General features: G+C 56.5%; 1 protein-coding gene and 1 pseudogene across 1 annotated transcript; both read left to right on the top strand.

The window, feature by feature from the left end:
* The first annotated feature begins 246 nt into the window (after positions 1-246).
* On the top strand, positions 247-15,379 carry GUCY2D (guanylate cyclase 2D, retinal). The gene is made up of 19 exons (XM_008153487.3): positions 247-976; positions 1,059-1,363; positions 3,465-3,816; positions 4,146-4,230; positions 4,503-4,605; positions 4,972-5,076; positions 7,553-7,633; positions 9,120-9,326; positions 9,414-9,570; positions 10,051-10,200; positions 10,814-10,962; positions 11,525-11,688; positions 11,780-11,972; positions 12,231-12,405; positions 12,652-12,750; positions 12,872-12,966; positions 13,112-13,197; positions 13,372-13,481; positions 13,968-15,379. The coding sequence occupies exons 1-18, from the start codon at positions 247-249 to the stop codon at positions 13,463-13,465; spliced, it is 3,330 nt and encodes a 1,109-aa protein (XP_008151709.3). The 3' UTR covers positions 13,466-13,481; positions 13,968-15,379.
* Positions 13,725-22,174, top strand: LOC114227052 (ETS translocation variant 4-like; annotated as a pseudogene).
* Positions 22,175-22,762: the final 588 nt, after the last annotated feature.

Below are 22,762 nucleotides of genomic sequence, written 5' to 3'. Positions count from 1 at the left end.
CCGGGGGCTCTGACCAGGGGAGAGGGGCAGACAAAAAGGGAACGGGAAGCCGAAGGGTTGGGAGGTGCGGTGGGCTTCCAGACCATGCCCTTGACCGCATCTTGTCATCCAAGCCTGAGGAGGGGAAGTGGAGATACTGGGTTAACTGGGCTTTGAGAAACGGGGGGTTGCGGGGAGAGCCTAGGAGAGCTGGGGCTGGGGTGTCTCACGGCACTCCCCGCTCTGTTTATGCTCCAGAAGCGGGCGATGACCGCCGGCGCCGGCCTCGCGGGTGGCCGTCCGGACCCCCGCCTCTGCGCCCCGGCGCGGCGGGCTCCGTCCCCTCCCCACCCCCCGCGGGTGCAGCGCCGGCCCCGGCCGTGGCTCCAGCTGCTGCTGCTGCTGCTGCTCCTGCCGCCTGCCCTCTCCGCCGTGTTCACAGTGGGGGTGCTGGGCCCCTGGGTCTGCGACCCCATCTTCGCCCGCGCGCGCCCGGCCCTGGCCGCCCGCCTGGCCGCCGCCCGCCTCAACCAGGACGCAGCCCGGGAGGGCGGCCCCCGCTTCGAGGTGGCGCTGCTGCAGGAGCCGTGCCGGACGCCGGGCTCGCTGGGGGCCGTGGCCTCCGCGCTGGCCCGCGTCTCGGGTCTCGTGGGTCCCGTGAACCCTGCAGCCTGCCGGCCGGCCGAGCTGCTGGCCCAAGAGGCGGGCGTCGCGCTGGTGCCCTGGGGCTGCCCCGGGACGCGGGCAGCGGGCACGACGGCCCCCGCCGTGACGCCCGCGGCGGATGCCCTGTATGCCCTCCTCCGCGCGTTCCGCTGGGCACGCGTGGCCCTGGTCACCGCCCCCCAGGACCTGTGGGTGGAGGCGGGACGCTCACTAGCCACAGCGCTCAGGGCCCGGGGTCTGCCAGTTGCCCTGGTGACCGCCATGGAGCCCTCGAATCTGTCTGGAGCCCGGGAGGCCCTGAGGAGGGTCCAGGAGGGGCCCAGAGTCAGAGGTAGGCTCCCCGCAGGGGCGGAGGTTGAGCGGTCCGCTGGCCCGGGCGGGCGGACCAGGGAGCAGAGTGTCTGTGTCCACAGCGGTGATCATGGTGATGCACTCGGTGCTGCTGGGTGGCGAGGAGCAACGCTGCCTCCTGGAGGCTGCAGAGGAGCTGGGCCTGGCCGACGGCTCCCTGGTCTTCCTGCCCTTCGACACGCTCCACTACGCCTTGTCCCCAGGCCCGGAGGCCTTGTCCGCGCTGGCGAACAGCTCACAGCTTCGCAGGGCCCATGATGCGGTGCTCACCCTCACGCGCCGCTGTCCCCCTGGAGGCAGCGTGCTGGACAGCCTGCGCAGGGCCCAGGAGCAGCAGGAGCTGCCCCCTGACCTTAATCTGCAGCAGGTAGAGGGACCAGGGAGGAGAGAAGAGGGGCGGAGAGCTGGGGAAGAAAGCAGAGGATGGCCAAATTGGGGCAAGGAGTCTGGGGGCAAGGAGTGGAGAAGTGGATACAGTAATGGCATGAGAGGAGGATGGAGTCAGTGGGAGAGAGGAGGACCACAATGGGGAGAGAATAACTAGCAGCTCTACCTGCTCCGGAGACTCCTGGGTAGTGTGGACGCTCTGGTCCCGCTTGCTTGGGGCATCGTAGTGGATTGAGATTGTTTCCGGAGAGACTGAAATGAGACCTTTCAGGCCCAGCTCCGAGGAGTGAACCCTAAACGCTGCAGCATCTTTGCAGTCTACTTCAAGTGAACCCGCCTCCAGCACCACCACGGCGGACACCATAATAAACAGCTGGTGCTCTTAAGAGGGCAGGAAGGAGAGAGGGTGCAGATCCAACCCCATGCCCATTTCAGAGGTGCTCCCTCTGGGGGGCTTCGTCTGGTGGTTTTAACTTTTTGAGAGCCATGACCTCTTGTGAGAAGCAGAAAGGTCCATAATCATTTAGATCCACAGCTTATTCCTGAAACCAGCTAATACCCAGGATTCCCTGAGAACCCAGAATCCCAGTTCAGACCATCTAGTCCCACCCGATGCATAAAAGGGGGGCCATAAACCACTAAGATAGAAGGGAATTTAGATGTCAGTGGGCAGAAAACTAACAACTAAAGGGCCCTATGAGAGAGTGCTAGAAGTGAAGGGGGGGGGGTTGAAATATTCCCCACCCAAATTTGGGGTAGCCAGTGGCGGGAAGGAATGGGAACAGAGGTGGGATGGAGTGAAAGAGAGAGAGTGGAGAAAGTGGTGGGGAAAAAACCCTCCGTAGTTCTCAGTAAGCAAGGCATCAAGTCCTGTCATGTTTACTTCTAAATCCATCCACTCTCTCCATTCTCACTGTCACTGTCCTGGTTCGGGCCACACCATCTCTGGTCCAAACCTCAAAACAAAATCTTCCAAATCGTCTCTGTTTCAGCACTTACCTGTCCCAGGCCTTTCTCCACCCAACCATCAGCTTGAACTTCAGAAATGTGACTGTCACCCTCTGTTCAAAGCCTCCGAGGGGCTTCTCTTGCAGGATAAACGCAGGTCTCGTCCCACAGCTGACCGGTCTGGGGTTCCTCTCTCTTCCCTCTTCCTTGAACTTCAATCAGACCAGCTAGTTTGGTTTCCCTAGATGCGTCCTTCTCTTTCGCCTCTGTGCTGCTGGCTGTACTGTTCCTGCTCTCCGGCACCAGCTGTCCCCTAGATAATTCTGGCTCATTTCCCGAGGGAGGGCCACTCCTTCCGGAAGCCTCCGCCTGGGTTGGGGCCCTCCTTCCTGTCTCCACAGCTATCTCACTCATTGCCCGGCCTTAACATCCTTATCTGTCTCCCCAACTAGATGAGATTCCCCGAGACAGGGACTCTGTCTTGTCTACCGATATAGCCTTTGTCTTTACATACTGCCTGGCACTGTGAGAAGTGGGAATGGGAACATAGAGGCTCCGTAAGGTCTTGGGGAACGAAAAGACTGAAAATAGAAATTAGAAGGCTTCTGGTTAATGGTAGGTAATGACGTTAAAAATATATTCAGGCCCGGCTGGCATGGCTCAATGGTTGAGCATCGACCATGAAGCAGGAGGTCATGTTTCCATTGCGGGTCAGGGCCCGCGTCCAGGTGGCCGGCTTGATCCCCAGTAGGGGGCGCGCAGGAGGCAGCCGATCAAGGATTCTCATCGTTGATGTTCCTATCTCTCCCTCTTCCTTCCTTTCTCTGAAATCAATTAAAAATATATTCAGGGCAACCAACAGGAAAAGGAAGAGAAGATCTGTAGGTAAAGGAGAGTTAGAATTAACCAAAGGTGAGAAGAGTGTAAGAATCCTGAGAAGAAGGAAGGTCCGTGAGGAAAGGAGATGGGATAGCCAACGGGAGAGGGAGAGAGACAATAGGGATATGGGGAACCACTAGCTAGGAAGTGAGAACAGTCAAGGGCTTGAAGGGCCCCGGGAAAAGGTAAGGAGAAGGGCAGTCTGTTTATGGGCCGTGACCCCACACCCTGAGCCCCTTCTTCTCCTTCCCCAGGTATCCCCACTCTTCGGCACCATCTACGATGCGGTCTTCTTGTTGGCGGGGGGCGTGGCGCGAGCTCGGGCGGCGGTAGGTGACAGCTGGGTGTCCGGAGCAGCTGTGGCCCACCACGTCCAGGATGCCCAGGTCCCGGGTTTCTGCGGGGCCCTGGGAGGAGCCGAGGAGCCCCCGCTTGTGCTGCTGGACACAGATGAGGCGGGGGACCAGCTGTTCGCCACATACATGCTGGACCCCACCCGGGGCTCCTTCCGCTCTGCTGGGACCCCAGTGCATTTCCCTGGAGGGGGCCAGGGGCCTGGGCCCGATCCCTCTTGCTGGTTCGACCCAGACATCATCTGCAACGGAGGTGAGGGCAAACATCAGCCTCCACTAGGACAGTCACCAGGGACCTCCCACAAAGTGGGGACAGACAGTGAACTCTTCCTGTAACTCCCCTGTGAGGCCCTTTCAGGTCCTCTTCGGACCCGAGACTTGTGCAGGACCCCTCTCTTGCTGAGCCCCTAAAGCCCTCTTTCTGGCATCCCCAGATGCTCCCCCTTAGCAGAACTCATGACCTTTTGCTAGTTCCCTTGCTTGGCTCCCATCCCCGTGTCCAGGAGCCTCCAGGATATGGTATGACTGCACGCTTCCTCCCCTCCGCCATGGTCCTCAGTGTCCCTCTCACTGCCCCTCCAGGAGTGGATCCGGGCCTGGTCTTTATCGGCTTCCTCCTGGTGGTTGGGATGGGGCTGGCAGGGGCCTTCCTGGCCCATTATGTGAGGTGAGTAAGGAAGTGAGGTAAGTAGGAGATGAGCTTGGCTCTCTTCATGCCAGAAATGCACCTGTACAGCAAGACAGCGGCTGGGTCCACTCAAGATAGACGGGAGAGTGTTTTTGAAAGGGACACGGGGGAGGGGTCCTAGAAGGCTGTCATAGTCCCAAGGGAGGTCTGGTTTGGGGATGGCTGCCCTCCCCTGAGCAACATGATCCCCTTCTGGCCGCCTCTCATGCACTTTGGCCCCCTTTGCGGAGATGACCTCCTTCCCCTACCAGGCACCGGCTACTTCACATCCAAATGATCTCAGGCCCCAACAAGATCATCTTGACTCTGGATGACATCACCTTCCTCCACCCACAAGGGGGAAGCTCTCAAAAGGTGGGAGAAGCAGGGAGCCAGGATCCAACGATGACTCCTTAAATATCTGGTCCCCAGCCCCCACCCCAAGCCCCAACTGGAAAGGAGGTCTGGTGTCTGCTCTAGCCCTGTCCCAGGCCTCATGTGTGCACTGAGGGTAACAGGCCCTGTCCTGGCTGCTTCCTGGGGCAGTGTGAAGCTCCAACAGGAAATGAATGTTTTATAAACTGTCAACTGCTGTGCACCTGGGAAGTACTGTCATGATCACTTTCCCTAATTACTATTTCTTCCTCTCCCCTCTTTAACCCCCAGAACTCTGCCTGAGAACTCAATATATCCGGGACTCGGAGTATATTTTGACCTCTTGAATTGACCTCTACCTTCCAGGTGGCCCAGGGTAGTAGTCGGTCGAGTCTGGTCGCCCGCAGTGTGTCAGACATTCGCAGCGTCCCCAGCCAGCCTGCGGATAGCCCCAACATCGGCCTCTATGAGGTGAGCCTGACCCCCAGTGAGGCTGAGCTCTGTCTGTTCCTAGAGTCATGTAATTTCCTCAGGAAATGGAGATAGGACCCCCAAAGATGATCTAGGGAGAGGTCATACATTTCTAAAAGGGAAGCATCCGGAAATCCTTCCTGCCCAGGATTTTCACTTAGCTGTTATCCAGGTGAGGCGTCCTCAAAGGCCAACCTCAGTGACCCAGGGGCTAGGAGCCTGCCTGGTGGGGAGTGGACTGGTGTGGCCACTGAGAACATCCCCCACTTCGTTGGGAGCCCCTGGTCCTCCCCCCTCAGTGATAAGCCTTCAGGTTACTGAAGGGCACAGACCTCCCAGGAAAGGTAGGGGCAGAGGGGCAGCTGGGATATGGCTTCCCAGTCACAGAAAGGACAATTCCAGGACATGGATTGTTCAGGATGGGGAGTTTCCAGACACGGCTACCCATGACTCAAACCAGACTCACGTTTTGGCCCCACCCAGCACTTCCACCCAATTCCAACCAGACTCAGGAAGAGCAAGCTTTCGAGGGGAAAAAGTCACAAAGGGCCATAAGGACATTAACTATGGGGTCAGCAAATCTGATGTGGTGGATGAGTGTGAGATAATGAGAACAAATTCAGGGAGAGCTGAGAGAGAGCTCAGCCAATCAGAAGGGGAGGGGATATTTAGAGCTCCAGAGTGTCAGGTCACGGAGAGAATACAGAGACTGCTAGTAAGTCATGTAGAAATCATCACACCATATCTCAGAGCAGCACTATTGTCATTTTGGGCAGGTTATTCTTCACTGTATTGGACTACCCTGTGCCTTGAAGAATGCTGAGTGTCTCCTGTCTCTGGCCCTTTTTACTAAACATAGCCCTCAGTGTTGTTGTTTTTTTAACTTAAAATATCCTATCTAATAAAGAGGGAATATGCTAATTGACCCTCATGCTGTCCCAAAGATGGTGGCGGCCACAGCCAATAAGGAGGGAGTATGCTAATTGACTGTCACGCCCTCAAAGATGGCACCCACAGCCACAAGATGGCGGCGCTCAGTACCCTCAGCCCCGCCAGGGTGGTAGGCATGAAGCAAGGCCGGGCCCGCCTGGCGGGTCCAGCCACTCCACGCCCCTGCCTCCGGAGTCCCCCAGTCCCCTCAGCCTCCTAGCTGAGGCTCAGGTAACCAGGGCCGGCCGAGGCTTGCGCTGCCAGCACTGGCAGCAGCAGAGGTGTGATGGGGCGTCGCCTTCCCCTGATCGCTGGGTTGCCTTCTGCCCCTGAGGGCTCTCAGACTCTGAGAGGGGGCAGGCCGGGCTGAGGGACCCCCACCTCCAGTGCATGAATTTTCATGCACTGGGCCTCTATATATATATATATATATATTCTTATTGATTTCAGAGAGGAAGGGAAAGGGAGTGAGGGATAGAAACATCAGTGATGATAGACTCATTCATCAGCTGCCTCCTGCATGCCCCTAACTGGGGATCGAGCCCACAACCCGGACATGTGCCCTAACTGGAAGAAATCAAACCATGACCTACTGGTTCATAGGTCACTGAGCCACACTTGCTTGGCTGCCCTCAGTTTTTGTGACAATTAAGAATGTTTTCACTTTTCTTTCAAAATGCTTTTTAGGGGTCTGTATCAAACCCCTCCAAATTCTCTTCTTGTCCAAACCCCTTATCAACAGGCAAGGCCAGCTACAAGGTCTAGGGCAAAATAAAAATGAAGGGCCCCTTGTTCAGTCAAGATGACAACAGCAGATCGTTGAACCAGCTCAGGCCTACTGAGCGTGGGCCCCTGTGTGACTGCATATATTGCAGGCCCATGAACCAGCCCTGCCATTCAGCTGGGGACAATGGGGCCCAGAGCCTTGAGGGGAGCTGCCTAAACTTCACCATTAGTCTATAGTAAAGCCTGATCTACCCAGACTCCTGACTCCCACCACAGTGCTCTCTCATGGCAACAGATGGTGATGAAGGCTATGACTTCAGTGACATTTGTGTTGGCAATGGCTTGCTCAATAGGACTGTTGGTGAGCACATCTGGGTGGTGAAGACAGTCTTTCAGGCCTTCTGCATCTCTTACCCAGGGGTGGGCCCTCACCCAGCTAGCTGTCAAGTGGATTGGTAGACATCAAACCCAAACTCCTGGCTCCTGGCACTCTGTCACATGGAAAATGTTCTGGGGCAGTGGAAATGGGGGCTCTAGGGCTCTTTGCATCATGGGTTTTTAAGAAACTGAGTTCATGCCCTGACCGGTTTGGCTCAGTGGATAGAGCGTCAGGCTGTGGACTGAAAGGTCCCGTGTTCAGTTCTGGTCAAGGGCATGTACTTTGGTTGCAGGCTCGATCCCCAATAGGGGGCATGCAGGAGGCAGCTGATCGATGTTTCCTGGGGCAGGAAACATCCCTCTCCCCTCCTCTCTGTAAAAAGTCAATAAAAATATATTTTAAAAAAAGAAACTGAGTTCACTACTCATATTTCTGCTCCAGGGAGACTGGGTGTGGCTGAAGAAATTCCCAGGGGATCAGCACATAGTTATCCGCCCAGCAACCAAGACAGCCTTCTCCAAGGTAAGATTGGGCCCATGATGGGGGACAGGGTGGCCATCATTTCTCCTTTCTTGCCTTCTCTTTGCAGCTGGGTACAGAGGCAGGCCCCAAGTGGAAAGATCAAGAGGTCTCAGTGAAGTGTCCCCTTCTCTTTAAAGCAGGTTTCCCATTATGCTCTCTCATAACACCAGTTATTTCCTTTGATGTGCTGCTCATATGTGTAATTTTATGTTCATCTTTGTGCCCGATTATTTCTTATCTGCCTCCCTCACTAGCCTGAAAGCTGTGTGAGGGCTTCCCCAAGCCCCCTCCATTATATTTTCAGCACCCAGCATAGTGTCTGGAATATTAGAGAGACCCAATGAATATTTGTTGAGTGAATGATAGAAAATAAAAAAAATGGGTTTCCAGTTCTGTCAGGTCATTCATGCAGAATGGCCTGCTTGATGCATACTGAGTGAAGTGAAAAGTTGACAAAGAGGCTATAAAATGGCTTATTCTGGTCCTTCCAACCTTAATGCCCCCGTTACCCCTAATACCATGCAGCCTTGGCCTGGCCTCCTTCCTTGATGCCTCCACAGAAGCTCTTGGTCATAGCTGCAGAATGACTTAAGTGGACTACTTGTATGGGTCAACGGACTAAATCACCACTTCATACAGCAGGCAGGCATTGAAGACAAAAAGGAGCCCTTCATTGAACCAAAGGAAAGCTAGAAAAGGAATCAGCCACCTGCTAGCCCCCATTTCCCAGCATGCCCAGTGGTGAGGGCCTCTGTTTGGGACCACAGCTTGACTACTCAGCCCCTACTTCCTGAACTTGGGAAGGAGGGTGACTCACCAGTACATAGTGACTCACCAGTACAAGCCGTTCCTGGTGGGGTTTTTGTTTGTTTTTAAAGACCTCAAGGAAGGGAGAGGGATCTGAGATAGAAACATCAATGATGAGAGAGAATCACTGATGGACTGCCCCCGGCACGCCCCCCACTGGGGACCAAGCCCACAACCTGGGCATATGTTCTTGGCTGGAATCGAACCCGGGACCCTTCAGTCCACAGACTGACGCTGTATCCACTGAGCCAAATCATCTAGGGCTATTTCTGGTGTTTTTTGAAAGCAGTGCAGCTTCTCCCTGGTTCTTCCCTCAAAGGCTGTTACGTCAGAAGGGGAGGTGGTGGTGCCAGTGGCTTCTCCTTCATGAGGTGTTTTTCCTTGAGACATGGACAGTTCCAAGTCTGATGGTTAATAAATCAGAACCTGCCTAGATCCTGATGCCCAGTGCAAAGGTGTCTTTTCATTCATAACTTTAAACTAAACCCATACTCGGTCTCTGAACGGTAGCCTTTGAAGATGTCTTTTTCAGAGAGAGAAGTTGTCTGCAGAAGAAAGCCCTCCTACGTGCCCTATAGACCTTCCATTCACCACTATTATCCCATCTTCAAAACCAGCCCTGAGTAACTCGTCCCCACCTTGCTCCCAGGGCAAAGGCCTGTTAACTTCCCCCTTTCAGCTCCGGGAGCTGCGGCACGAGAACGTGGCCCTCTACCTGGGGCTCTTCCTGGCGGGGGGAGCGGACAGCGCCGCGGCCCCCGGGGAGGGCATGCTGGCCGTGGTCTCGGAGCACTGTGCCCGGGGCTCCCTGCACGACCTCCTCGCCCAGAGAGACATAAAGCTGGACTGGATGTTCAAGTCCTCCTTGCTACTGGACCTCATCAAGGTGTGTGGGGAGTGGGGAGGCCAGGGTGCGGGGAAGAGGGGTCAGGGGAGCCGGGGCTGAAGCTGCCTCTTACCCCACCCCCTCCAGGGAATGAGGTACCTGCACCACCGAGGCGTGGCCCATGGGCGACTTAAATCCCGGAACTGCGTGGTGGACGGGAGGTTTGTGCTTAAAGTCACCGACCACGGCCACGGGAGACTACTGGAAGCGCAGAGGGTGTTAGCAGAGCCTCCCAGCGCGGAGGGTAGGACTCCCTGGCTCATAATTTCAAGGCCCTTCTCTCCCTCCGCCTTGCATTCTCTCCATCTCACATCTACTGGACGCGACCCCTGCTACGGAGAAGGCCTTGTGACCTCTGAGATGAGGAGGGTGGACGGTGAAGTCCCAGAGGCGGGGCATCATCAGGGCACAGCCTTGTCCCTGAGGAGCGGACCTCCTGTCCTTGCGGCCCGGCCTGTTCCACGTGGGACTTAGCCCGAGGGCGGGGCTTGTGCCCAGGGGCGGAGTCTTCTCTGGGCCAGGCTTGTCCAGGGGGCGGGGCCTCTTGGTGAGGGCGGGGCTTTTTCTGAGACCCGCTGCGGGTGGTCTCCCCTGGGCAAAGCTGCAGGCCGCAGGGCCAGCCTCAGGCGGGGAGGGGAGGGGTTGGTGAGTGGGTGGGTGGGGTTGTCTGTCCCCAGTTCCCCCAAGGCCCTCCGCGCGCCCACGCCTTCTTCCCCGACCCCAGACCAGCTGTGGACAGCCCCGGAGCTGCTCCGGGACCCAGGCCTGGAGCGCAGGGGGACGCTGGCCGGCGACGTCTTCAGCGTGGGCATCATCATGCAGGAGGTGGTGTGCCGCAGCGCCCCCTACGCCATGCTGGCGCTGACACCCGCGGGTACGGCCGCCCCTCGAGTGGGGTTTGAGCTAGAAGGGCCTCCTGCTATTAGGCAGAGCCTGGCCAGACCCAGCCTCGCTCTTTTCCGAAAGCCCAGTGCTGAGACTTAATTATGTAGGCCTCCCTTCAAGCTGGGGTCTGAAGGGGCAGCGCAGGAGAGAGCCAAGCCTCAGGACAGGCAGGGGCGGTTCTTAGGCGCCAGACTTCAGTGGTTTCCTCCGTCCTGATCCTGGGCTCCAAACTGCTCCCCCAACGGATGGAACAGGCTCCTCTCTGGTTCTTAGGGGCCTACGGAGGCAGTAGGGTGAGGGGAAGATGGGAAGACAGCAGTTGAACATGGTTCAAATCCATATTATATATCATCTATAGGACTCAGCAAGCTACTTGATCATCCTAGCCCTCACTTCTTATGTGTGATAAATGGTCGTCTCTGTCACCTTACTACCCCCCGCCCCTCAGGGTTCAGGGTTCCCTTGTCGCTCCCAGCAACCCCCTTCCCCACTTACCAAAGCTCTGATTTAAAGGACCCCCTTCCAGGCCCCCCCATCTTGAGCTTCAACCGTCAGGCTTCTGTTCTGGTGCACCCCCTCTCATGGTCCCCTCATGCCTCCAGAGGTGGTGCAGAGGGTGCAGAACCCCCCTCCGCTGTGTCGGCCCTTGGTTTCCATGGACCAGGCACCCATGGAGTGCATCCAGCTGATGACACAGTGCTGGGCAGAGCAACCGGACCATCGGCCCTGCATGGACCGCACCTTCAACCTGGTTAGGGGCTGGGATTGGGCAAGGGCTGGGCTGGCCACCTGTCGGCAACCGGGGGAGCTGCAGGAAGGCAGGCTGGCAGGACCTCTGACCGTCCAGGCTCTTCCTAAGGGGCAGCCTGAGGACAGGGCCTTTGGTGGGGGCAGAGTTAGAGTGGGGGCTGTAGAGGCCTTTGGAGCCCGAGATGGAGCTGTGGGTGGGAGAAATATTTGATTCCGCTCAATATTTATTGAGAACTAAGTATGTTCTTGGCCAAATGTGGCAGAAAGACCCTGGGCCTGGGAATTGGCGCTGTGGAAGGAGCCCTGGGCGCTGAGGATGGATTGGTTTCAGTGCTCTGCCAATTACTAGCTGAGAACAGCTGACCTCAGGGGACCCCCATTTCCTGTGTGCCTACTAACAATGTGTGAAAACACAGTGCCCAGCACCCTGGGGTGTGGGAGGGGCTTGATGAGTTGAAGATGAATGAATGGGTGAGAGAGAGACTCAGGCATAACAGGGCCCCATGAGAGGGCCATGGCAGCCGAGGTCCTCAGCAGCCCCACCAGCTGCCTCCTCCCACTAGTTCAAGAGCATCAACAAGGGCCGCAAGACCAACATCATCGACTCCATGCTGCGGATGCTGGAGCAGTACTCCAGCAACCTGGAGGACCTGATCCGGGAGCGCACGGAGGAGCTGGAGCTGGAAAAGCAGAAGACGGACCGGCTCCTCACGCAGATGCTGCCTCCGTGGGTGCCAGTGGGGAAAGAGTGGGGAGGGCAGCGGGAAGCCAGCCAGACTGGGGCGCCTCCAGGTAACCTCGCCGCCTGCCATCCCTAGGTCAGTGGCTGAAGCTCTGAAGATGGGGACACCTGTGGAGCCCGAGTATTTTGAGGAGGTGACACTGTACTTTAGCGACATCGTGGGCTTCACCACCATCTCCGCCATGAGTGAGCCCATCGAGGTAGTGGACCTGCTCAACGACCTCTACACGCTCTTCGATGCCATCATCGGCTCCCATGATGTCTACAAGGTGGAGTGAGCAGGGGACAGGCCCTTCCGCAGGATCACCGGCTCCCAGCCGGGCCCTTCCCGCTCAGCCCCCAGGCCGCCAGCCCAGGCCTCTTTCCCAGACCTCCTTTCCTCATCTCCCTGCCAGGCCCCAGCTCAGTCCCCAGCTCCAAGGATCCCCGGTGTCTCTGCGCTTAAACCCAGTTTAGGCCTCCTGACAAGGGACGCTCACTTGGGGGAGCGGGGTGCTCAGTACTGAAACCCTGCGTCTCCCCCTCAGGTGGAGACAATTGGGGACGCCTACATGGTGGCCTCCGGGCTGCCCCAGCGGAACGGGCAGCGGCACGCGGCAGAGATCGCCAACATGGCGCTGGACATCCTCAGCGCCGTGGGCTCCTTCCACATGCGCCACATGCCCGAGGTGCCCGTGCGCATCCGCATCGGCCTGCACTCGGGTAGGTAGTCCCCCCCCCCCCCGCCCCCCGCGCTGGGCGCTCCTCTCTCGGGCCGGCTCTGGACCTCCCAGACCGGAGGGGGCGGGCGCTTGCCCTCTGCATGCTGTAGTTAGGGTACGCTGGAGAGTATTTCTTTGGGGGAGCCGGTGGAGATGATGGGGTGCTGAGCTCCCCTAGGCCCTAGGTGCCGCCAGCCGCCAGCTCCAGCCCAGGCCCCTCCTCCCCACCAACCCCGCGTCTCCGCAGGCCCGTGCGTGGCGGGCGTGGTGGGCCTCACCATGCCGCGGTACTGCCTGTTCGGCGACACGGTCAACACCGCCTCGCGCATGGAGTCCACGGGGCTGCGTGAGTGCGATGCGGGGGGCGGGGCCGAGGGCGGCGGGGCGGCGGGGCGGGGCCCACGAGGAACCGGCCAGCGGGAGGACGTGGGAGTGGAGCCTCGGTCATCGCGTCCTCTGTCGCCCAGCTTACCGCATCCACGTGAACGTGAGCACCGTGCGGATCCTGCGCGCTCTGGACCAGGGCTTCCAGACGGAGGTGCGCGGCCGCACGGAGCTGAAGGTGAGGCCGCCCGCCCCCCGCTGCGCCCGGGCGGGAGACCTCGCTGGCCGCGCCCGACCCCGGTCTCCCCGGTCCACGTAGACCTCGGGATCCACCCGCCCTCGCCCCAGCCCGCCTGAGCCCTCCCCTCCCCGTGTCTTCCCAGGGCAAGGGCGCGGAGGAAACGTACTGGCTGGTGGGCAGACGCGGCTTCAACAAGCCTATCCCCAAACCGCCAGACCTGCATCCGGGGTGAGGAGCCGTCCTCCGCGGGCGGGCGAGCTACGAGCGAAGGGCGCGGCCTTTCTCCTTGCCCCGGGCCCAGGCCTGACCCCGCCCAGCCGCCAACTAGCAAGACCTGGGCCCTGCCCGCCCCCCCTCCCCCAACTCCCATTCCCGACCCCTGAGGCCGCCCTCTCCCTGCAGGGCCAGCAACCACGGCATCAACCTGCATGAGATACCCGCCGAGAGGCGCCAGAAGCTGGAGAGGGCGAGGCCGGGCCTGTTCCCGGGAAAGTGACGCCGGGCTGGGACAGGTGCTGCCCCTGGGCTCCCTCCTGGAGATGCTTCCGGGGACTGGCGCCTCTTTCCCAGCTTAAGGACCAGCCCTGCCTGCAACTTCCCATCCAAGCCAGTTGTCCTGGTTTCTCTCGGACTTAGTGAGCCCGGGCTGGCTCCTAAACCCAGAGCTCTCCCCTGGGAGGGGAGCACCAGCCACAGATTCTCGTAGGGTAGGTCTGGAGTGGTCCAGGAATTCCGACTTGGGAATCCCTGTAACCATGACCTTCTGTGACCTCTCCTCTGACCCCCACTGCATTAACCAGCCCCCACCCCCCACCCCCGCAGGCTGTGCCCTGCTCAAGAGACAGAACTCTAGGGGGGCACCATTCACCAGAGGACAGATGACTGCAAAAGGCCTCCACCCGCCTTCAAGAAGCTCTGATCCATGACCCGCCCCTTCCTGGGTGAACCCTCATGATTCCTTTCCACCGTTTCCTCTGACACACTCCTCTTCCCCTCAGGTTGCCCCCAGAAGGTCCTCTTCCTGACAATTGCTGCTATAGGTGACCAAAATCTGCCTACTGCCTACCGGTGGCTTCTGTGCAGCTTTTCGTCAAAGGACTCTGGGCCTTTAGAAGATCTGGCTGCCAACCAGCTGTGTGACCTTTGGAAAGTCTGGTGCCCTCTCTGGGCTTGGTCCCTCTCCAGGGTGAAATGCGAGTGGCCTAGGTGGTTTCCACACCCCCTGGCTCTGACAGCTGGGTTCTAGAACGGTTGGCCTTGGGATATAGGGCACTGGGCATGTGACCTCCAGCCCCAGTGACCCTGAGACCAGCAGGATGTTGAGATGGGGGTGGGGGGGAGAGACCTCTCCACTTTCCAGGGCTTCTTAAGGCACCAGGAAGGAGGTTCTGGGATTGGATGCCCCAACCCCAGAGAAGGCGGAGACCTCCTGTCCCACCAGAGTAGAGGATGTCACACAGGCTGAGGGTGTGAGGGCTTCTGTTTAGCCTCAAGCGTCAGTCCCTACTCCATCCCCCACCTGTCAGGAACTGGCTCCTTCACTTGTGGGCATGACCAGGGAACTTGCCCAAGTGCAGAGAAAAGCTTGCTTCAAGGCGTTGGAGAAAGGAAAGCAAACCAACTGCACCAAACCTTTACTAACCAGAGCACCCAAGGGATACTAGTGTTCTCGGTTTAACTGGGCAGCCAACCCCATCCTGGTGAGTCCCTGGCTGGAGAGTCTCTTGTGGAACTCTGATGTTCCAGAGCATGGGCCTCGGCGTGTTTGACTGGGTGTCCGTCTCCATTGCTGCAGACCAGGAGAGAATTTAGCAGGTGCTGCCGGCACCCAGGCTGCCACTCTAAGTAGTGAGCATCCAGTCCCTGGAAGTATGCAAGTAGAACTGGAGACATCATTGACCAAGGTCATAGCCAGAGGGAATTCCCAGGTGGGAGGATGAACTAAGTCTTCACTGTGCAAAGTGTGGTTGGTGTTCCAGCAGCAGTGACATCACCTTGGAATTTGTTAGAAATGCAGAATCTCAGGCCCATGGAACTAAATGATCCTGGGATCCCTAATATTTCAGAATCTCTAAGATTTCCTTAAAAAACCAGGCTAGAAACTAGCCTGCGACTTGTTCTGATTAGCCTATGGGATGGTTTTTTATTTTGTTTGAGTTAACATTTTTAAATTAAGAGATACCACATTTAACCCTAGCCCAGTGGTTCTCAACCTTTCTAATGCCGCGACCCTTTAATACAGTTCCTCATGTTGTGGTGACCCCCAACCATAAAATTATTTTCGTTGCTACTTCATAACTGTAATTTTGCTACTGTTAATGAATCGTAATGTAAATATCTGTGTTTTTCCGATGGTCTTAGGCTCTACAGCAGTGGTTCTCAACAGGTTGAGAACCCCAACGAAAATAATTTTATGGTTGGGGGTCACCACAACATGAGGAACTGTATTAAAGGGTCGCGGCATTAGAAAGGTTGAGAGCCACTGCTAGCCAGTTTGGCTCAGTGGATAGAGCATTGGCCTGTGGACTGAAGAGTCCCGGGTTCAATTCTGGTCAAGGGCTTGTGCGCCTGGGTTGCAGGCTCTTGTGGGCTCCAGTAGGGAGTGTGCAGGAGGCAGCTGATCAATGATTTTCTTTCATCATTGATGTTTCTTTTTTTCCATTTTTAAAAAATATATATTTTATTGAGTTTTTATAGAGAGGAAGGGAGAGGGATAGAAAGTTAGAAACATCGATGAGAGAGAGACATCAATCAGCTGCCTCCTGCACACTCCCCACTGGGTGACCGGAATTGAACCTGGGACCTTCCAGTCCGCAGGCTGATGCTCTGTCCACTGAGCCAAACCAGTTAGGGCTCATCATTGATGTTTCTATGTCTCCCTCTCTCTTCCTCTCTGAAATCAATAAAAATGTATTTTTAAAAAAGAGATACCACATTTAAAAATATATATACCAAATTTCTCTCTTCTCTGAAATTAAAAGCCCTGTAGAGGGGCAACTGCTGACTTTCTGCTGGAGCTAAAGAGCAACTGTCCCTCAATCTGGGGCTTTACTCTTCAGTTCTCACGGCCCCCACACTCCCTGTGGACTCCAAGACACCGAGACTGTCTGAGCATCTCTATGTGCTTGGCTGGCGCCTGTGGGCTTTGATCTCAGGACTCCTGGAGTAACCAGTGTTAGGATCCCAAGTGCTCCTGGAAGTTGCTTTGCCTGATCTGTAAAACCCTTGAAATCCACAAGCTTAGTGGTCGTACCCTCCTTCCTAAAGGTAGAAAAATCTAAAATCCAGCACTTGTGGGTTCTGGTCACTCAAGGTGGTGCTGCTATAGTGAGTAATTTAGTGCATTAAAAAACACACTTTTTAAACAGAGTTTGGAGATGATGAATTAAAGATTTTGTAAAAACCCTGATGTGCGCACAAAATATTTTTTAAATTATGTACATTTTAAAACATCTCTCTTCAGATTTTCTCTGCACTTAGGTCCCAGGGTTTAGGGCAGATTCTGCACTGCTGGTGCTGAGCCGGACAGTGTGGATTTTGCTCTCACTCCCTGCCTCTCCCTCCCTTCCCATCCCACCTCACCCTCTCCTTCCTCTCTCCCCACTGTGAGGGGCCTGGGTAGCTAATGGCCTGTGACTCAGTGAAGCCTCAGGGAAGAGTTGACCTGGGGTTGGTGCAGGGGGATTAGTGTGGGTTGGCTGGGGCAGGGCTTTCCCTAGAGGAGGAGGGGGGGTCAGGAGGAGGAGGAGGAGGAGCTGGGGTCCAAGCCTAGGTTGAGGTAGAAGTGGTGCAGGCAGGGCTGAGCAGGTCCCTTCCCACCCTCAACCCAGCCTTATTACCAGGCCTCCATCTCAAATGAGCAGATGTGACGGGGGAGGAGCCTGGTAGAGGAGAGTCCTGCCTTCAGATAGGACAACTTGGGGACCACCCACCCCAGAGCTCACAGAGCTAGTGGAAGCAGAGAAGGGGGGAAATTAAGCCTGTCTCCTCTCTGCCCCTCAACCTCTCTTCCTCTGTCCGTCTCTCCCTCTCCCAGTCTCCCTGTCTGTCTGCCTCTAGGCTCCTCTTTCTCTGTCCCCAGGTCCCCCTTCTGCCTGGCAGTTTATCTCTGCCTTTCTCCGCAGCTCCCCATTTCTGTGGAACCACTTTTCCTGGACCCAGTCAATATCCTAGAGCTCTGCTACCCTCTGACTCAAGTCCTCTCCACCTACCTACTCCCTCCTGTTGTTCCTAGAACCTGGGCAACTCTTAGCCCAGAGAGCACCTGGCTTGGTCAGTAGGCACTCCCCACCTTCAGATGTGCTTACACTACCTCTGCCAGCTGGTCTGTGCCAGGAGCCCACACTTGGGACTGTCTCCCCTTTGCAATGGCTCTGTAACCAGGACCAGTGATGGCCAAAGCAGGGACCTCCCGTAGCTGCTGCTCCTTGGGGCCTAGGCCCTGCTCCCCATCCCCACCTGCAGTAGACACAGGCACCCCCTTTAGGGGATCTGTGATGCTGCAATGTGGGGCTTTGTTCACTGGATCCTCTGGACTGTGCACTGTGGGCACCAGGCCAAGTGCAGTGGTGTTGGGTTTTGGGGGTGGGGGTTGGGGTTGAAATAAAGGTGTGCTTTCTCCCATTTCATGTTGCGTGGTCCTTTGGCCTGGATGGTCTGAACACCCCATCCCCAGAATGTTCAAACCTGGCATTGTTAGGGAGGGCTTCAGATAGAGGTGAACCCCAGATACGGCCTAGGCAGGGGGGAGGTGAGTCAACAACACCCACCCCAGAAACTCCTCTGCTCAGGAGGTCTGCTCTGAGGGGACCAAGTAGGAAGCCTCGGGCCTTTTAGGCTTAGAGAAAAGACCAGGGTGTCTGAGGCTCTGGAAATAGGTTGTGTGGCCTCATCCCTTGGTCACAGGCAAGAGAGAGGAAGGAAGAGAAGGACAGAGCTTGTCTGTGGCCATGGCACGTGACCCATGACCCATGGAAGCAAGACTGAAGGAACAGAGCCCCCAAGTGGGGAAGTTGTGGTCCATGGGTCTCTGGGTAGGACCTCACCAACAACCCACATTCCACCTCTGACCCCTCAATAGCCTGCTACTGAGACATGAGAGCAGGACAGACCATCCCAATGCCAGTAATGTGTGACCAGCCCATTGGTTATCCATTTCCTTTTGAGCCCAGCTGTCCCTGCCTCTGGCCTGCCACTTCTCATCTCAGGACTCTTGAGACATAATGACTCATAATGGACATTGGTTGTTCTGCCTTGCCAGCATCCATCCTGCTGAATGGTGGGCAAACATCCCTGCCTCATTCTCAGTCCCTGTGGAACTGGTGGAACTGGTGGAACTGACCCGAGACCTCCCCTCCACCCCATCCCTTTGGCTGCAGGGATTGCTTGAAGGACAGGCAGGTGACCTGGACCAGGGAAAAGAAGCACAGCGCTGAGATGCTACTGGAAGCCAAGCGAAAAAGTTGTCTCTTTTCTCTGGGGTTGCTGAGAGGATGGGACGCTGAGTGGTCTTGCCACCACAAAGTTAAGAAGCAGAACTGACAGATGGGCAGACCACCCACTCTGGGCTGTGTGGGTACCACGGGCTCGCAAGTTGTTTTCTTTGCTTAAGCCAGATTGAATTGGTTTTTGTGTTGTTGTTTGTTGTTCTTTGTAGTCAAAATTGTCCTGACAGACGGACCTCAAAAAAATTATGGAATGCAGTGGGGGTTAGACTGGTTTAACATGAAAGAAAAGAGAAAAACGCTGGGCTAGGAGGGAGGAGGAGAGTGCAGAATGATGGAGAGAGCAGCTGAGAGAACAGTCTCTGAGCCAGCCGGCCCCTCTCTGTGGTGTGACTGTCCATTTAGGGGAACCTAACCCAGCACAAGGTTAGGACCTGGGGTGAGAAAAGGCACACAGCCTTTTTGCCTTGTCAGGAGTCTTGTGCTGACTCAGCATTTAGAAGGTGGAGGAATATTTTTGGGTCCTGCCTGAAAGGAGGAGATGCAAATGAGAGCGTGAATGGTCTCTAACCTCAGCACAGCGCCTGCTGTCGACACTTAATGAGTGATTAGACTTTGGCAGGGAGATTAGGGTGGGGCAGATGGCTCTCCCTGCTCCCTGAGTGGGGACGGGAGTAGAGAAATTGGGGATGATACCTGTGATGTCTGGAAAACCTAGGTTCCTGCAGGGTGGGGCTTGCTTCTCTTGGATAGAGACTCACCCATCCAAACTAAAGCCACTTGTCCTCTCCACCAGAGACATCCCACCTCACCATCCACCCCTGAGCCTGTGTCTTTGGCCCTGGACCCCGAGAAGGGCATGCTGTCCAAGCATTTATCTATTCTGCTCCCAGGGAACTTGGATCCTGCCGTTTGAAACGCACATCCCCTCACACCCCCGCACCCCCTTGCACACCCCTAATCCTCTTTCTTCACACACCATTTTGCACACATGAAAACGGCTCCAGCCGTGAAAGGACTTGGAGACTGTGTGTCCAGCAGATCTTGGGATCAGGAAGCAAACCCAGTAGCTCACACTCTGGGCCTCAGGTGCTTCTCAAGGGTGCTCTGGAGAAGTTCATGTTACAGGCAGTTCCGCTTCATGCGCCTTGATTCTTTCCTGAAATCCCGCAATTTAAACTCCAAAACAACACCTGTGTAATCAGATTTTAAAAGAGTTTTGACTTGGTGGGATATGAACATGAACACATTTTACATCTCTCCAGTCAGTGCCTTCAAAACTTTAGTCCAGTTGAAAACTCCAACCTTCTATCTGCTCTAAATGCCTGTTCCCAACCTCGCCTTTCGGGAACCTGGGGTGGGAGGAGTGCATGTCTGCTCCTTCCCACCTCCCCCAACTCTGCTCCATGACCTGGAGAGGAGGGACATGGGGGCAAAATTCGATCTTGGGAACCCTGTCCCTCACTCTTCAAGTGAGAAATACAGAAGGAGCTTAACTGGTCACCTGCTGGAGAGGTTGCCCTGGTCTCACGGGGCTGCTTGCTGATGTTGGCTGCGGCTGGGAGGGTGGGCAGTCCCTGCCCACACGGGCATGTGCAGAGGTGGGCTCACTACAAAGCGAATAAAGATGAAACTTCACGGCCCCTCACTTACACAAACCACTTCCAAGCCCCCCTAGCCAATTTTGTTTTCTTTTTCTTTTTCCAAATATATTTTTATTGATTTCAGAGAGGAAGGGAGAGGGAGAGAGAGATAGAAACATCAATAAAGAGAATCATTGATTGGCTGCCTCCTGCACACCCCCAACTGGGGATGGAGCCCACAAGGGAATCGAACCAAGACCTCCTGGTTCATAGGCCAACACTCAACCACTGAGCCACATCCTTTCTTTTCTCCTCCTCCTCCTTCTCCCCCTCCTCCACCTCCTCCTCCTCCTCCTCCTCCTCCTCCTCCTCCTCCTCCTCCTCCTCCTCCTTCTCTTCTTCTTCTTCTTTTTGTTTTTTGTTGTTGTTGTTAATTCTCACCCCGAGGATATTTTTCCCACTGATTCTTAGAAAAAGTGGAAGGAAGGGGAGAGACAGAAAGAAACATCGATGTGCGAGAGCCACATCAATTGGTTGCCTCCCGCACACGCCCCCTGCAAGTGCCCTTGACCAGATTGAACCTCAGACCCTTCAGTCAGGGGGCCGACACTCTATCCACTGAGCCAAACCAGCTAGGGCTGTTTTCCTTTTCATAAAGAGGACCTCCAAACTGGAAAAGCTTCAGGTCCTCGCGCCCGCCGCTTGGATCCGTCCTGGGTGTGGTCCCCCGGGGAATTGGGGTTCAGCTTACCCGCGGCCTTCTTTGGTACTAGACCCCTCTGAAAGCAACTGCGCTATCTTTCCTTCTCCCAGCAGAGGCAGCACCCCTGTCCCTCTCTGGGTACCACAGCCCCTGCGCGCCCCACGGCTGTCTGGGCCTCCCGGGCCGCCCCTAGGTTGTTTGTCCTCTGACTTCCATCCTCCTGCAAGAGGAGCCTCTTCCTCACGCCCTGGGACCACAGGGGACGGGCCAGGAACTACCACGGCCGCCTTCTTCTCAGGCCCTGCCTCACTCCTGTCTGTGTTCTGCAGCCCAGCTCCGCCCAGCCCGCAATGTGCTGCCCAGCTCCCACCCTCAAAGGCACCTCCAGTCTCTGTAAATGATTCTTCCAGAGAACTTGGCATTTGTTGTAAGGAAGGGTAGCCCCGTCCCAGATGCTGTATCCCACCAACTGTCTCCCTGCCCCACCCTGGCCATGGTACCTCTGGGAGCATAGCTCTGTCTCCCTGCGGCCCCTGGATATTTGCCTCTCCTTCACATCCTCCCAGGGAGGGGCCGGGAACCCGGCCAACATGAGCAGGAGGAGCCCTGCCCACCCTACCCCCAGCAGAGCTTCAAGCAGGAATACCTTGACCCCCTGTACCACTGGTCGGCAAACTCATTAGTCAACAGAGTGGCAAACCACGGCTCGCAAGCCACATGTGGCTCGTGAGCCGCAGTTTGCCAACCACTGCCCTGTACGAATAACTGGTCAGGCGCCGGGCGGGGGGGTGGGTCAGTGGGCACAGGTACCCAGGGGCGGGTGTGGCGATCAAACAAGAGCAGACGGACTTCGTCTATGCCTCAGATGTCCCTGGGTATGTGTCAGTGTACCGGCACACAGAGGGTTTGCCCGGACCCTCTCCAGGTGACCGGACCATGGCTATAATTGTGCGGGGAGGGCTCTATGGCTAGGAGAAACCTGGGCGACCATTCCCAGATGATGCTGCGTCACCCTGGGAAGTCTGAAGGAGACTTCCAGCAGGGATGGGTTGGAGCATTCTGAGAGACCGCCCTGCCAGTGCAGGGTGCCTTGCAGCAGTGGCGGTTTCTGGTGGCCCTGCTAGATGACCCAACAAACGCCCACGTCACTGCCTGGATGGGCTGGGGATGGAGTTAAACCAACTGAGCCTGAGGAGGTGGCTGGCGAGCATTATGGGTACAAGTTTGTGTGCGAGCCTGAGGCCCTCTTCTCTCCGGCCTTCCCGCACCATCGGCGTCCAGCGTTCAAGGCCGAGTTTGACAGGCCGGTCAGTGAGGAAGACACAGTCCCTTTGTCCCACGTGGACGAGAGCCCTGACTACCTCCCAGAGCTGGCTGGCCCTGCCCGGCCCTTTGGCCCCAAGGGTGGCTACTCCTACTGGCCCCTGGCAGTGCTCCCTGGCCACCCGGGGGCTGCCCTGGGTACACAGAGATGAACTTGGCATCGGGGAAACCCTCCCTCTGAAACCCACACATGCCTTTGGAGCAGATCCCCACTGGCCTGTCAGTCACCCTGGCCAAGTGGAGACACTGCGCATGCAAAGTTGGAGCCTCAGAACTCCTGGGGGTTTCACTTCTGGCCTCTTCCTCGGTCCATTAGAGGCCCAAGCCCCCCTTCCTCTCCCCAGTCACAAAGAACAAGAGTTTGTTTGGTTCTGGGGGACAAAGAAAGGGCGTCCCCACTTTATCGTGGTGGGGAGGATCCACTGAGCTCCCTAGATCGCCCACTATGCGGCGGCAGAAGCCTGGATCCTGCACTCCACTCCAAGCTGTGGCCCTGGAGGGTCCTCTGGTGTGCGGCCGGCACAGCCAAGGTTGAACCTGAGTGGGGGCGGCTGAAAGGCGTAGAAAAGACAGACAAGAGAATGAAAGCTGGGTCTCGGTGGGACGCTGCTTCCTGAGAGACAGTGCCGCACCCCACAAGCCGAGTCTTTAATTTATAGACAGATTTCCAGGAGGCAAAGTAAGGGCGAGATCAAGATGTTTACAACATTCTCGTGGGTTTCGATCCTACTCAATTACAT

This window comes from Eptesicus fuscus, chromosome 20 (genome assembly GCF_027574615.1).
Source record: "Eptesicus fuscus isolate TK198812 chromosome 20, DD_ASM_mEF_20220401, whole genome shotgun sequence".
Taxonomy (NCBI): domain Eukaryota; kingdom Metazoa; phylum Chordata; class Mammalia; order Chiroptera; family Vespertilionidae; genus Eptesicus; species Eptesicus fuscus.
The sequence above is the reverse complement of the archived record's forward strand: the minus strand, read 5'-3'. Positions and strand labels throughout refer to the sequence as shown.

Coding starts and splice junctions, on each gene's coding strand:
- GUCY2D (XM_008153487.3), top strand. CDS start 247: ATGACCGCCGGCGCCGGCCTCGCGGGTGGCCGTCCGGACCCCCGCCTC. Junction 11,973..12,230: donor GCTCCCATGATGTCTACAAG/GTGGAGTGAGCA, acceptor TCTCCCCCTCAG/GTGGAGACAATTGGGGACGC. Junction 12,751..12,871: donor CATGGAGTCCACGGGGCTGC/GTGAGTGCGATG, acceptor TCTGTCGCCCAG/CTTACCGCATCCACGTGAAC.